Here is a 12,810-nt window from a genome sequence, read left to right as displayed (position 1 = left end):
TGTGCTGTGCTTTCTGCCTTAGATAGAGCCTTCCAGCTTTCAAATATCACCTGGATTTCCATTTCCCCTTGCCACCAGCTCAAGTTCCTCCCAGACTCTATTTCTTCACCCTTATGCATCCAATATTTATTCTTTCTTCAGATCCCTGCTTTCCAGTGCACCACCCACTCTCTTTCTATATCTAGAATATTTTATTCATTTGCAGTAAAACAGCATTGCTCAGTTTCAACAACACCTGCAGTGTTACATCTTTCTATTTATCCCATTTAACAAGAAAAATTGAGCAGTGACGCTGTCAAATAACTGAACCACCTACTCCATTCCTTCAGTCACCCTGACTCTCGGCTGGGACTGCTTCACACCCATCCAGCACATGCCTTTGGACTCTTTGCCACTTTGCTTCCCAGCCTCCTGTGATTTCCAGTCACTCAGCTTCTCAGTCTCTACTGATGTAGCTCCTCCCAGTCCTGGGTCCCTGTGGGCTGACCTATTGCATTCTTCCCAGAAGTTGGACCTTTGTTCTCTCACCCACAGCAGTTGGAATGTTTGGGAGTGGGAACCTTCCATAGCCTTCTTTCGACATGCTCCCTGCCGCATGCAGTGAATGTGCAAGGGGAGATCAGGATTGCGCCCACTAGCCATGCACACTGGTGTTGGCATATCCACAGATCACAGCCTGTGCATTTGGCGTAGCATGGAAGGGGAGCTAGGCTTGCACATTTGTTCATAGAATTTTTCCAGGCAAGCAGGGTGTCTCAGCTAAATGTTGCCAGAGGCTTCGCTCCCACCAGAACCCTTAGCACACTACATAGTTGACAGAACAGTGCGACAGCTGTGGCCTTGCCACGCACACCTTCTATAGGGATGTGGCGTTAGAAGCAAAAGGTGACAAGTGTGACAATATTAGTTTGAATTCCTGCTTCCGCTTGCATGCTCATATGCAGATGAGATGCAGATTTTGCTATTCTTACGAGACTGTTTTCATAGGTTGGTGTTCCGAGAAACCCTTATGGGCAGCGAGCAAGGCAGGTTACACATATCACAAGCAAATAATATATTTAATTCTAATGAGCTATAAACGCAGCTAATTGTAGCAGATTGGAGCCCCTTTGTTCATCTCGTATTTTTAGCAAGGTCACATTGCTTAGCCCTGCTTATCCACGGCATGGTCCCAATTTCAAATTTATGTCTCTGTCAATTAAAGTCACTAATAGTTTATCAAGCTGATGGCCCGGACAATTTGACATGAGTAATATCATTAGTGGTGTTTAAGTTGGTTTAATAGCATTAATGGAAATAGTAAACATTAACAGAAAAGCAGAATGACCCAATATCTCCCTTCATGGACAAGGTGTTTTTGTTGTTCTACTGTTCTACTAATGCAGCTTGACAAATCTAATTTGTTTTGGGGGAAAGCCCTACAGACCCAGATGGCAGGGCAAGAGTGAGACCTCCACGTATTTCTCTACCCCCTAGAAATCATTGCAATCTAGGAAGTTGAATGCCTCATCCCTTGTAGTGATTGCCAGTCACAGGCTAGGCAAGTGTATCCCAGTACTGTACTCAGAAATCCCATTAAATTCAATGGGAACGAGTCAGTAGTGGTTCATGGAGCAGAGACAACCTCTCGACACTGGTGTCACTGCAGCTCCTCTGAACAGGGCTGGAGTGAGGTACAGCGGAAGTGGCCTTGGGGCAGTACCAATGGGAGTAATAGAGTGGTTCTGCCAACCCCAAGCTTGCTGTTGCCTGATGCCAACCCCTTCTAGGTAAGTTGCATTGAAGTCAGTGTTGGGGGAGGTGGCTCTGCCTCACCACAGCCAGCGCAACTGGAGCCAGTTAAGCATGCCTTAAGACTGCAGTCTTGCCACCCAGCCCTATGCGCCTAAAGTACCTTAAGGCCACAAATTATAATGGATTCAAGTTGGCAAAGGATTGCACTGCTAAATTTCTCTGTCTGTTGGTGCTTTCAAGTCTGGTATGGGCCCACATGAAAGAGATGTGGGTGGTGCTGTGGTCTAAACCAGAGCCTAGGGTTTGCCAATCAGAAGGTCGGCGGTTCGAATCCCTGCAATGGGGTGAGCTGCTGTTGCTCAGTCCCTGCTCCTGCCAACATAGCAGTTCGAAAGCACATCAAAGTGCAGGTAGATAAATAGGTACCGCTCCAGCAGGAAGGTAAACAGTGTTTCCATGCGCTGCTCTGGTTCATCAGAAGCAGTTTAGTCATGCTGGCCACATGACCTGGAAGCTGTACACCGGCTCCTTCTGCCAGTAAAGTGAGATGAGCGTCGCAACCCCAGGGTCATCTGTGACTGGACCTAATGCTCAGGGGTCCCTTTACCTTTACGGGCCCAAATATGGCCCTGATCCCTCACTTTCCCTTAAAATAAATTGCGCCTAAAGTTTTAGCGGGACTGCATGCTGTAACAGTGAACTGCCAAAGTACTCTGCACATGGCGGGCCATGTTGTATTTTTCCCTTCATGGTGCACATTGCACCATGATTCAGGCAACCCGGGTTTGCCACATACACATCACAACCAGGGCCAAGAACGAGGGGGAAAAGCCTGTGGCTGCAGGTGGGATGTTTCCGTGAATTGGCCCTTTGTGACACTTGAGAGAAGCTGGAACAGTTTCCGTCTTCATTTACAGAGACTTGCTCTGACAAAGTTTGCAAACCTTCCTTCTGCATTAATGAAAGGAAGATGAGTCAATGATCTTGAGCTGTGCCCTTAGTGTGTCATACTTCAGCAGTACTTATTTAGCAAATCTTTATTCTCATGCCTCCAGGCTACAGACTGCAGGTGTAGAATGCCCTCTGCTTACAGCCATGAAGGGTTTCTAACATGTTAAGATTTTTTCTGTGATTCATGTTTCACATTTACCTCCTGGGAATTATATCATTAAAAAAAACAAAAAACCTTCAGCTTGATTAAAATCTTAGGTTCTAAAGAGCATGTCCACATTGGAGTTTCAGAGCCTTAGCATATAATAAGAAATTGCAGATGCAATACTAGTAAAATGTATTGTGCTGAATGCATTTTGGCTTGGGAAACCTTCAGATATTTGTTGCAATCAAACTCCCAGTGCACCCAATGGTCAGGGGTGATGGAAGTTGTAGTGCATGGACACTTGGCAGTAGCCAGAAATGACTACATCTTTGATAAGCTCTTGTGTCTCGAGTCTCCTCTGCCTTGTGGGATCTCTTTGGAAAAAGAAAAGGCTAAGGACTAAACCCTACAAACAAATCCAGAGTGGAGTCCCTAAGTCAAAACAAAAAAAATTCCTTCCAGTAGCACCTTAAAGACCAACTAAGTTAGTTCTTGGTATGAGCTTTCGTGTGCATGCACACTTCTTCAGATACACTGAAACAGAAGTTACCAGACCCTTCTATATAGTGAGAAGGTGGGGAGGGGTATTACTCAGAAGGGTGGTGGGAATGGGTGATTGGCAGATAGCTGTGATGATTGGCAGATATCTGTGATGATTGGCAGATAGCTGTGATGATTGGCAGCTATCTACCAATCACCCATTCCCACCACCCTTCTGAGTAATACCCCTCCCCACCTTCTCACTATATAGAAGGGTCTGGTTAACTTCTGTTTCAGTGTATCTGAAGAAGTGTGCATGCACATGAAAGCTCATACCAAGAACTAACTTAGTTGGTCTTTAAGGTGCTACTGGAAGGAATTTTTTTTGTTTTGACTATAATAATAATAATAATAATAATAATAATAATTTTTTATTTATACCCCGCCCTCCCCAGCCAAGGCCGGGCTCAGAGCGGCTTACAAGCAATAATAAAAACAAGATGAATGATTACAACTTAAAAACAAAAATAAAATACAACATTAAAATAATGGAACATTAAAATATTAAAATGTAGCCTCATCGCAGGAGAAGGAAAAGAAAGAGGAGGGAAAAAGAGAGAGAGAGAGAGAGAGAGAGAGAGAGGGAGGGAGGGAGGGAATCAAATTGGCTCCAAGCCAAAGGCCAGGCGGAACAACTCTGTCTTACAGGCCCTGCGGAAAGAAATCAGATCCTGCAGGGCCCTGGTCTCATGAGGCAGAGCGTTCCACCAGGCTGGAGCCAGAGTTGAAAAGGCCCTGGCTCTGGTTGAAGCCAATCTAACTTCTTTAGGGCCTGGGACCACTAGGGTGTTATTATTTATGGACCTTGAGGCTCTCCGTGGGGCATACCAGGAGAGGCGGTCCCATAGGTACGAGGGTCCTAGGCTGTGAAGGGCTTTAAAGGTCAAAAGCAGCACCTTAAATCTGACCCTGTACTCCACTGGGAGCCAGTGCAGCTTGAAAAGCACTGGGTGAATATGCTCCCATGGCAGAGACCCCGTGAGGAGCCTCGCTGCAAAATTCTGTACCCGCTGGAGTTTCTGGGACAGCTTCAAGGGCAGCCCCGCATAGAGCGAATTACAGTAGTCAAGCCTGAAGATGACCGGCGCATGGATCACTGTGACCAGGTCGGGGCGGGAAAGGTAAGGGACCAACTGCTTGATGCGGCGAAGGTGGAAAAATGTCGCCTTGGCTGTTGCTGTAACTTGCGCCTCCATGGAAAGGGAGGCATTAAGGATTACACCCAAACTCTTAACGGAAGGCAATGGCACTAATTGGGCCCCCGCAAGAGAAGGAAGTTGGTCCCTCATCCCCATGCCATCCCGACCTAGCCATAGGACCTCTGTCTTCAAAGGATTTAGTTTCAATCGGCTCCCACGAAACCATCCAGCCACAGCTTCCAAGCATCTGGTCAGTGTGTTCGGGGCCGAGTCAGTGTGGCCATCCATCAGCAGATAGAGCTGAGTGTCATCAGCATATTGGTGACAGCCCAGCCCATAGCTCCGGATATCTGGGCAAGGGGGCGCATAAAGATGTTAAAAAGCATCGGGGAGAGAATTGCGCCCTGCGGCACTCCACACACCAAGGAGTGGCGCAACGACATTTCCCTCCCTAATGCCACCCTCTGTCCCCGACCAGAGATAAAAGAGCACAACCAGTTACGGGCTATGCCCTGTATCCCTACGTCTGCGAGGCGGTGGTCCAGAAGATCATGATCAACCATGTCAAAGGCTGCTGACAAATCTAAAAGGATCAGCAGTCCTGACCCGCCTCGATCCAGTTGTCTACGGAGATCATCTGTTAGGGCAGCCAGAGCCGTCTCCGTCCCAAAACCAGGACGGAAACCGGACTGAAATGCCGATGTTTCCTCCAGAAACCTACCAAGCTGTTCAGCAACCGCTCTCTCAATTACCTTACCCAGGTATGGAAGATTTGAAACTGGGCGGTAATTGAATAGGTCTAAGGGATCTAATGAAGTTTTTTTTAAGAGTGGACACACCACTGCTTCCTTCAATTCCCCTGGGAATGTCCCCGTGTCAAGGGACAAATTGATAATTTCAACCAGGGGGGTCCGCACAACATCTGGACACTCCCTAATCAGCCAAGACGGGCACGGATCAAGGAGGCAAGTGGTGGGCCTACCAACTTGGAGGAATCTATCCACATCAGTAGGGAGTATCCGATCGAAATGGTCCAACACTGGACCTGAAGTCAGTCGAGGGGCCTCCAGTTCAGTCACTGTATCTAAATTGGCAGGGAGGTCACGGTGGAGCAAGCGGACTTTCTCCGCAAAAAAACTCGCGAATGCCTCACAGCTGTGGGTCGAATTTGTGCTTAAATTTGGTTGTCCTCCTAAGGACGTTATTGACCTAATTATTTTAAAAAGTTGTGCCGGGTGAGAGCTAGCAGATGCAATGGAAGCTGCAAAGTAAGATTTCTTAGCAGCTTTCATAGCCATCTCATAGGCTTTCATAAGCGTCCTATAAGATGTTCTTGAGGCTCCGTCACGAGTCCGTCGCCATACTCACTCTAGCCATCTGAGATCCCGCTTCATTTTCCGGAGCTCCTCAGTAAACCAAAGGGCCCGGTTTCGACGGGGTCGCAGAGGAGGCTTAGGCGCGATCTCATCAATGGCTGCCAAGAGCCGGTTATTCCAGTCCTCAACAAGGTCATCTAATGAGTCACCAGGAGGAGCAGGGTTCCGCAAGACTATGGCAGACCAACACGGCTACCTATCTGTAACTGTCCCTAAGTCAGTTAGATGATGCCTTGTACGCTTCCTTCTATCAACTCCTGCAGCCAAGTTGGTGCCAAATGTATTGCTCTGCTTATCTTTGGATCACATCAGTGAGGCTGAGAGGAAAGGGGTCTTGTCATGTGGGCAGCCCAGGACCTCCATACACACAATCCTGGCTTGCGCCCTGGGGAGGTCACTTCAGTGTTGCCAATGCAGCGGTTTGGCTTCACCCTTGGAGGTGCACTCCATTGTCTCTGGATGCAAACAACATTCCCCACTAGGGTGCACTTGTTTCTGGGTAAAACATGCTTAGGACTGGAATTTAAAGACCTTTCATTTTGTACCACATAGCTGTGGGGGGAGCTTTTTAGTTTTAGCCAGGGCTTTCCCCACCTCATCTCCAGAACTCTCAGGTGGGTGCCATTGCTAGTCTAAGAGAAGTAGTTCATAGTGACCTCCTCCGGCACCTCTTTTCCTAGAAAAACAGCACTGGTTTACGCTTTTAGAATGGTTGTGTGCTAAAAGAATTCTTTCAGCCCAAAAATGGAAACAAGAAGTACCAACTAAAGAAGAGTGGCAGATGAAGATGATGGACTTTGCAGAACTGGCGAAGCTGACAGGAAATATCCAAAACCAGCATGATCACGTATTCCAAAAGGACTGGAGTAAATTTATATGATACAGTGGTACCTCGGGTTACATACGCTTCGGGTTACAGACTCCGCTAACCCAAAAATAGTGCTTCAGGTTAAGAACTTTGCTTCAGGATGAGAACAGAAATCGTGCTCCAGCGGCGCGGCAGCAGCGGGAGCCCCATTAGCTAAAGTGGTGCTTCAGGTTAAGAAGGGACCTCCAGAACAAATTAAGTACTTAACCCGAGGTACCACTGTATTTGAAAGATTATTGTAAGCAATTCACTAGCAGGGTAAACCGAAGACTTGTAATGGGAAATTTTCTAACTTTCTATATTTATTTAAATTTTGAGTCATTTTGTAAGGAGTGTAATTGGAAAACGTGCCAAATGCCATGATATAAAGGTTAACTTCGATAGCCATGAGGCAACTTAAAAAAGAGAGAGACGACTTCTTAACCCCTCAAAGTCAAACGAAAGACCGTGAGGGGGGGGGGGGGAGTAGCAGAAGGGATTCGGCTTCCCGTCCAACGAAAGCCTCCATCTCCAGGGCCCGCCACCCCTCACCTCCGGGGCGCGTACCCGGGGTGCCGCGCGGCCAGCCGGGCCCGCGTTGCCTCTAGGACCCAGCGGGCTCCCGGCGCGCTTTTCCCAGGGAGCCGGCCGCGGCCGCCACTGCTGCTGCTGCTCCGGCTGCCCATGCCCATGTATGTGCTGCGAGCTCTGGCTGGCCGGGGCCGGGCGCTGCGGGTGGCTGCTGCTGCTGCTGCTGCGCGCCATTAATAGCCAGGGCACAGGCCGCCGCCACGACGGGGCTTGTGCCAAGAAGGAGGCGGCAGCGCCTGGCAGAGAGGAGCCATGAGCTCGGCGAGGAGTTCCGAGTCTCCGGCGCTGGAGCGTTTCCAGAGCCCGGGCAAAGGCCGGGGGCTGCGGGCGCTTCGCCGCTTCGCCGTCGGGGAGCTGCTCTTCTCCTGCCCGGCCTACACGTGCGTGCTGACCGTCAACGAGAGGGGCAACCACTGCGAGTGCTGCTTCGCCAGGTACCGCCCGGCCGGCCGGCCGGCCTGCCTATACCGCCTGCCGGCCTGCCTGGCCGCTGCCCTTCGGCGCTCGCCCGTCCCCTGCCGGCGGAAGGGAGGAGGCCGAGCGGGAGGCACGAGAAGCGAGGGGGCAGGCGCTCGCCTTGGCGGCGCCCGCGAATTCCCCGCGGGTCCTAGCTCCGGCGGCCCAGGGCGCGCTTCTCTGCGGAAGGGAAGGCCCTTCCCGGGAGGCTGCTGGCGGAGGCCGGGCGCGCGCGGGAGGAAGAGGGGCCGAGGCTCCTCCGGCGGGCCTGCCTGCGCCCTCTCTCACATCCAACAGCCTCCTGCCTCAGCCCCACATGGGGCGCCCTCTCCCGCACCCCGAGACGTCATTCTGACTGCTGCGTGGCTTTGCCGGTAGCCTGAGAGGCAGCAAACCCACAGGTGGAGAGGAGGATCTCGTCTTCCTGTCTGGGAAACCCGCTGCACCTGTTGGATTTCTGGCTGCCCTTCAGCTGTCTCCCAGGGGAATCGAAAGTGGGATGGGGGGGGGGATTAGAGGAGGCTTTACACGTGTCCAGGGGGTGTCGATGCTCAATAGCTGGATCCAGGGCTGAAAATGGCAAAGCTGTGATTCAAAGGAAGCCATGCTTATCCTCAACTGTCCTTCAGAAAGAGCATGCATCCTTCTTTCTTTGTAGTTTGAGCTGCCAACTAAAATTCGCAACATCTCTGGACAGTAAAGGAGTAGAGAAAGGATTATCCGGCAGTCGATCATTTAATCTGGTAAAGTTAGTTGAATCTTTCCACGCAGTTAGCCTGAGCTTAGTTAGATTTAGGTAAGCCTAACTAAGCACACTGAAATCAAGCAGTTTAGGGACATCTTGCTCTGCGTATGTTCAGGCGGTTGGTTGCCTCTTAAAACCAATTACATTCCTTCTTGGCACTGTTAAACTGGCATAAAAAGATGTGGTCTCCTCCACTTCCGGAGGCGGCGCGAAGGGTAATGGCTGCCCTTTCCTAACTGGGAAGGGAGCTCCGTCCGAGAACGGGTCGCCCGCTACGGCGAAGCGGAGACCCACATCGGAAAACTGCAGGCAGCAGAAGCCTGCAGTCTTGGGACCCGGCGGGCGCCAGGCGCAGCCCCCAAAACGTTGAAGGAACCCCGTAAGGGGCTCCGGATCGCGGAGGAGGCTGCGGCGCTGAGGGTCGTTCCGCAATCGGCGGAGTGAAGCCGCGGAGCCGTTGCCGGTGAGCGCTGACCTTTCTTCTTGTGACTGCTAAAACTGGAAAGGAAGAAATTCGTGAGTAAATGGGACTTATACTTTTAACACCCCGAAAACCCTGAAATTGGCTGAAAGCGGATTGACGATAAACAGGAAGTCCGTCTTCCGCTAACACTGAACTTGAAAGCAAAGAGCAGGAGGAGTGGAGACAAAGAGCCAATTTTCAAACTGACAGATCTGGCACCTATTTAACTATCGCATTGGGTGGATTAAGGACTAAAATTTGCTACTTTTTATTGGACCTATATGGAAACAAAGATACCTCTCTTCTGTCTGGCTTTTGGATACAATTAAAAGAAAGAACCCAGGCGCGGGTTTTGCCTGAGTAAGTGGCTGTCAGCCTGCAAAGCTGGATACTTAGATTCAGAACTTTGAAACATTCTGAGCTTGAACTGGTAACTTTGAAACTTTGGCTGTCTAAGCACTGATGGAAATATTGATGGGTTTTTAAGCCCTAACTCTGCCAAAATTTATATTGTGGAGATCTTTGGACATTGAACTGTACTTATTGATTTGATTTGATTTGATTTGGATATCTCTCTCCCTAAAGACATTATAAGCTCCCCCTAGAGGCATTGGGAATTAAAGCAGTGACTTTAATTTACTTTCTCTTTCCCGGCCTCCTGTTTGAATGTGAACATCTGGGTTGTTGCTTTCTCATGGGAACATTCAAAGTTGACCTTGGCTTATAGATAGCTCTGGAATGAGTGGAACAAGAAAAAAAGGGGGAAGAACCAAACAAGCTACTCTAACGTTATCTGCAGTCTCGCAGCGTAGATCATCTGTGCCTACTTTACCTTCTACTTTACCTCCTGAGGCAGAAGCGGCCTCCCTTCTTCAGTCAGGGGAGGGGGAGACTGAGGAACTGCAATTGGAAGAAATGGCCACAGGAGGAAGTGGCTCTATTTTGGAAAAGATCTTTGAAAAATTGGAGGCTCTGGACAAAAAAGTTGATCAGCAAACAGCAAAAATTGACCAAAACACAGAAAGCCTGAACAGACTAACTGGACAAGTTGCACAGAATGCTCAATCTATTGGAGAACTAAAAGAGGCTGTAGGTGAAAATCGGAAATTGGCTGAGGAGACCAGCCAAAGAGTGGGCCAGCTTGAAAAAGAAGTGAGACCACTCAGCAAACAAGTAGGGGAACATCAGATCTACTTTTCTATGACAGAACTTCGGAACAGGGAGGCCAACTTGAGGATACGTTCATTACCAGAAGTGGAAGAAGGCAACCTAGTCGAATTTTTAACTAAAGAATTTTCCAAGTTTTGGAATTTACAAGAAGAAGATTTTAAAATTGTATCTGCTTTTAGACTTGGAAGGCTTATAAGAAAAGAGAAACCCAGAGATTGCCTGATAATATTGAGATCAAAGGAGGAAAGGGACAAGATTTTGGGCCTGCACTACGGGAAGTCACTGGACATTTTGGACAGAAGAATTGAAATTTACAAAGATATTCCTAAACAGCTATTAGATCTCAGAGCAGAATACCAGGAACTAGCAAAACTGTTAAGGAGCAATTCGATTATCTTCAGGTGGGAGTTCCCTCAAGGAATATCGTTTACTTTTAGAGGGAGAAAGATTAAAATCAGAACATTAGAGGACAGAGACAAATTTTTGGCGGCACACGGAGAGGATCTTCACAAAGGACTTGGACTGCCTTCAGGGCCTGAACCTTCAGGGGGAACAGCACCCTCAGATCCTGAAAACTCGGAAAATAAAGCACTCCCACAGCAAGAATAACCAGATTTTTTCAGGATGTCTCTGCAACTTTTGAGTTGGAATATAAATGGCTGTAACATCCCAGAAAAAAGGAAAAAAATTTTTCACATATTAAGAAAGGAACAATTGGACATTATTTGCCTACAAGAAACACATGTGACTAGGCTCCACAGAAAAGTGTTAATAAACAAGAGACTTGGTCAGGAATTTATATCTTCGGACAATGTCAAAAAAAGAGGTGTGGTGATTTATGCAAAAGAGAGCCTGTCACCTAAATTTCTGTTTAAAGATGAACATGGCAGAATCCTAGCAATAGAAATACAGTTCCAAGGCGAAAAAATTTTGATATTAGGAATTTATGCCCCAAACGAAGGAAAATCGGAATTTTACAAGAAATTGCATGAGACTATGCTGGACTATCTGGACTATGACAACATCATCATGATGGGAGATATGAATGGAGTTGCTTCAACAAACATGGACAAGTCACAGAATCAAAATGTTACTAAAAACGGAAGATTACCAAAGACTTTCTTTGAAATGACAGACAATATGGACTGGATTGACATTTGGAGAGTGAGAAACCCCTTGGGAAGGGAAGGAACATTTTTCTCTGAGGCCCAGATGACATGGACAAGAATCGACCAAATATGGATAACTAGAGGCCTGGCTCCAAAGATCAGAAAGGTGGAAATATGCCCAAGGACATGCTCTGACCACAATGCCCTGAGAATGGATATGATATTGACTTCAACAGGTTCCTTCAGATGGAAGATGAATGATGGCCTGTTTAGAGACCAAGAGATTATCAAGAAGGCCCAAAAAGCACTAAAGGACTATTTTGAGATTAATATGAATACTACAATTGAAAAAAGAACTATCTGGGACGCGAGCAAGGCTGTAATGAGGGGGTTGCTGATACAACAGAATACGATAAAGAAAAGAAAGCAAAACGAAAAGAAAGATAAAATTTTGGAAAGAATTAAGGAATTAGAGAAGAAGTTAAGATCTAATCCAAAATCCCAGCCGATTCTAAGAGAAATCAAACTTCATCAAGCACAATATTCAACATTGATAAACCAGGAAATAGAATGGAAAATTAAGTTAATGAGACAAAAAACTTTTGAATCGGCAGATAAATGTGGAAAACTGCTAGCCTGGCAGTTGAAGAGGCGACAAAAGTTAAATACAGTGACAAATTTAGAGATAGAAGGAAGGAATATCCAGAACCCCGGAGAGATTAGAAAGTGCTTCCAGAGATACTTTAAAAAATTATATACCCAAGGGCCACAAGACGAAACCGAGATTAAACGATTCTTGGCATCAAATGGACTAGCAAAACTCTCAGAAGAAAATAGAACAATTTTAAACGGCAAGATAACACGACAGGAGATTGAGCAGGCCATCCAGAATATGAAACAGGGCAAATCGCCAGGACCTGACGGGCTGACCTCCAAGTATTATAAGACATTGAAAGACTATTTGATACAACCACTAATGGAGGTCAGCAATGAAATCATGGAGGGAAAGAAGGCGCCGGAATCGTGGAAGGAGGCTTTTATCACATTGATACCAAAATCGGAAACTGAAAAGAACCAACTCAAGAACTACCGCCCCATCTCCCTTTTGAATGTGGATTACAAAATATTTGCAGATGTTTTGGCAAGTAGATTCAAGAGGGTTTTAAACAAAGTAATTCATAAGGACCAGGCAGGCTTTCTCCCAGGTAGACATATGTATGCCAACACTAGGAATATTATAGACATATTGGAACTCTTACAAACAAATATAAATACAAGAGCAGTTTTAATCTTCATAGATGCGGAGAAGGCCTTTGACAACATTTCCTGGAAGTTTATGAAGGGGAATTTAAAAGAAATGGGAGTGGGGCGGGGGTTTGAAAATGGGATTGATGCAATATATTCAGAACAGAAAGCAAAATTGATAGTTAACAATGTGGTTACAGAAGAGTTTAAAATTGAGAAAGGGACACGACAAGGCTGCCCGATCTCCCCGTTACTGTTTATTTCAGTCCTGGAAGTGCTCCTGAACATGATTAGAGGGG

At 47.3% G+C, this 12,810-nt stretch overlaps 2 protein-coding genes across 3 annotated transcripts in view; one reads left to right on the top strand and one right to left on the bottom strand.

The window, feature by feature from the left end:
* Positions 1-12,810, bottom strand: part of PTPN14 (protein tyrosine phosphatase non-receptor type 14) — a 461,328-nt gene that overhangs the window by 287,266 nt on the left and 161,252 nt on the right. The window lies entirely within an intron of this gene.
* SMYD2 (SET and MYND domain containing 2) overlaps positions 7,362-12,810 on the top strand; it is a 40,768-nt gene continuing 35,319 nt past the window's right edge. For both annotated transcript variants that reach the window (XR_014562765.1, XM_083733629.1), the window contains exon 1: positions 7,362-7,757. Coding sequence is in view for 1 of the 2 variants with exons in the window: in XM_083733629.1 (XP_083589755.1) it covers positions 7,576-7,757 (182 nt within the window). In the remaining variant the exon portion in view is untranslated. The remainder of the gene's footprint in view (positions 7,758-12,810) is intronic.

This window comes from Podarcis gaigeae (assembly GCF_964106915.1).
Source record: "Podarcis gaigeae genome assembly, chromosome: 3".
NCBI lineage: Eukaryota > Metazoa > Chordata > Lepidosauria > Squamata > Lacertidae > Podarcis > Podarcis gaigeae.
This window is presented reverse-complemented; position numbering and strand designations above follow the sequence as displayed.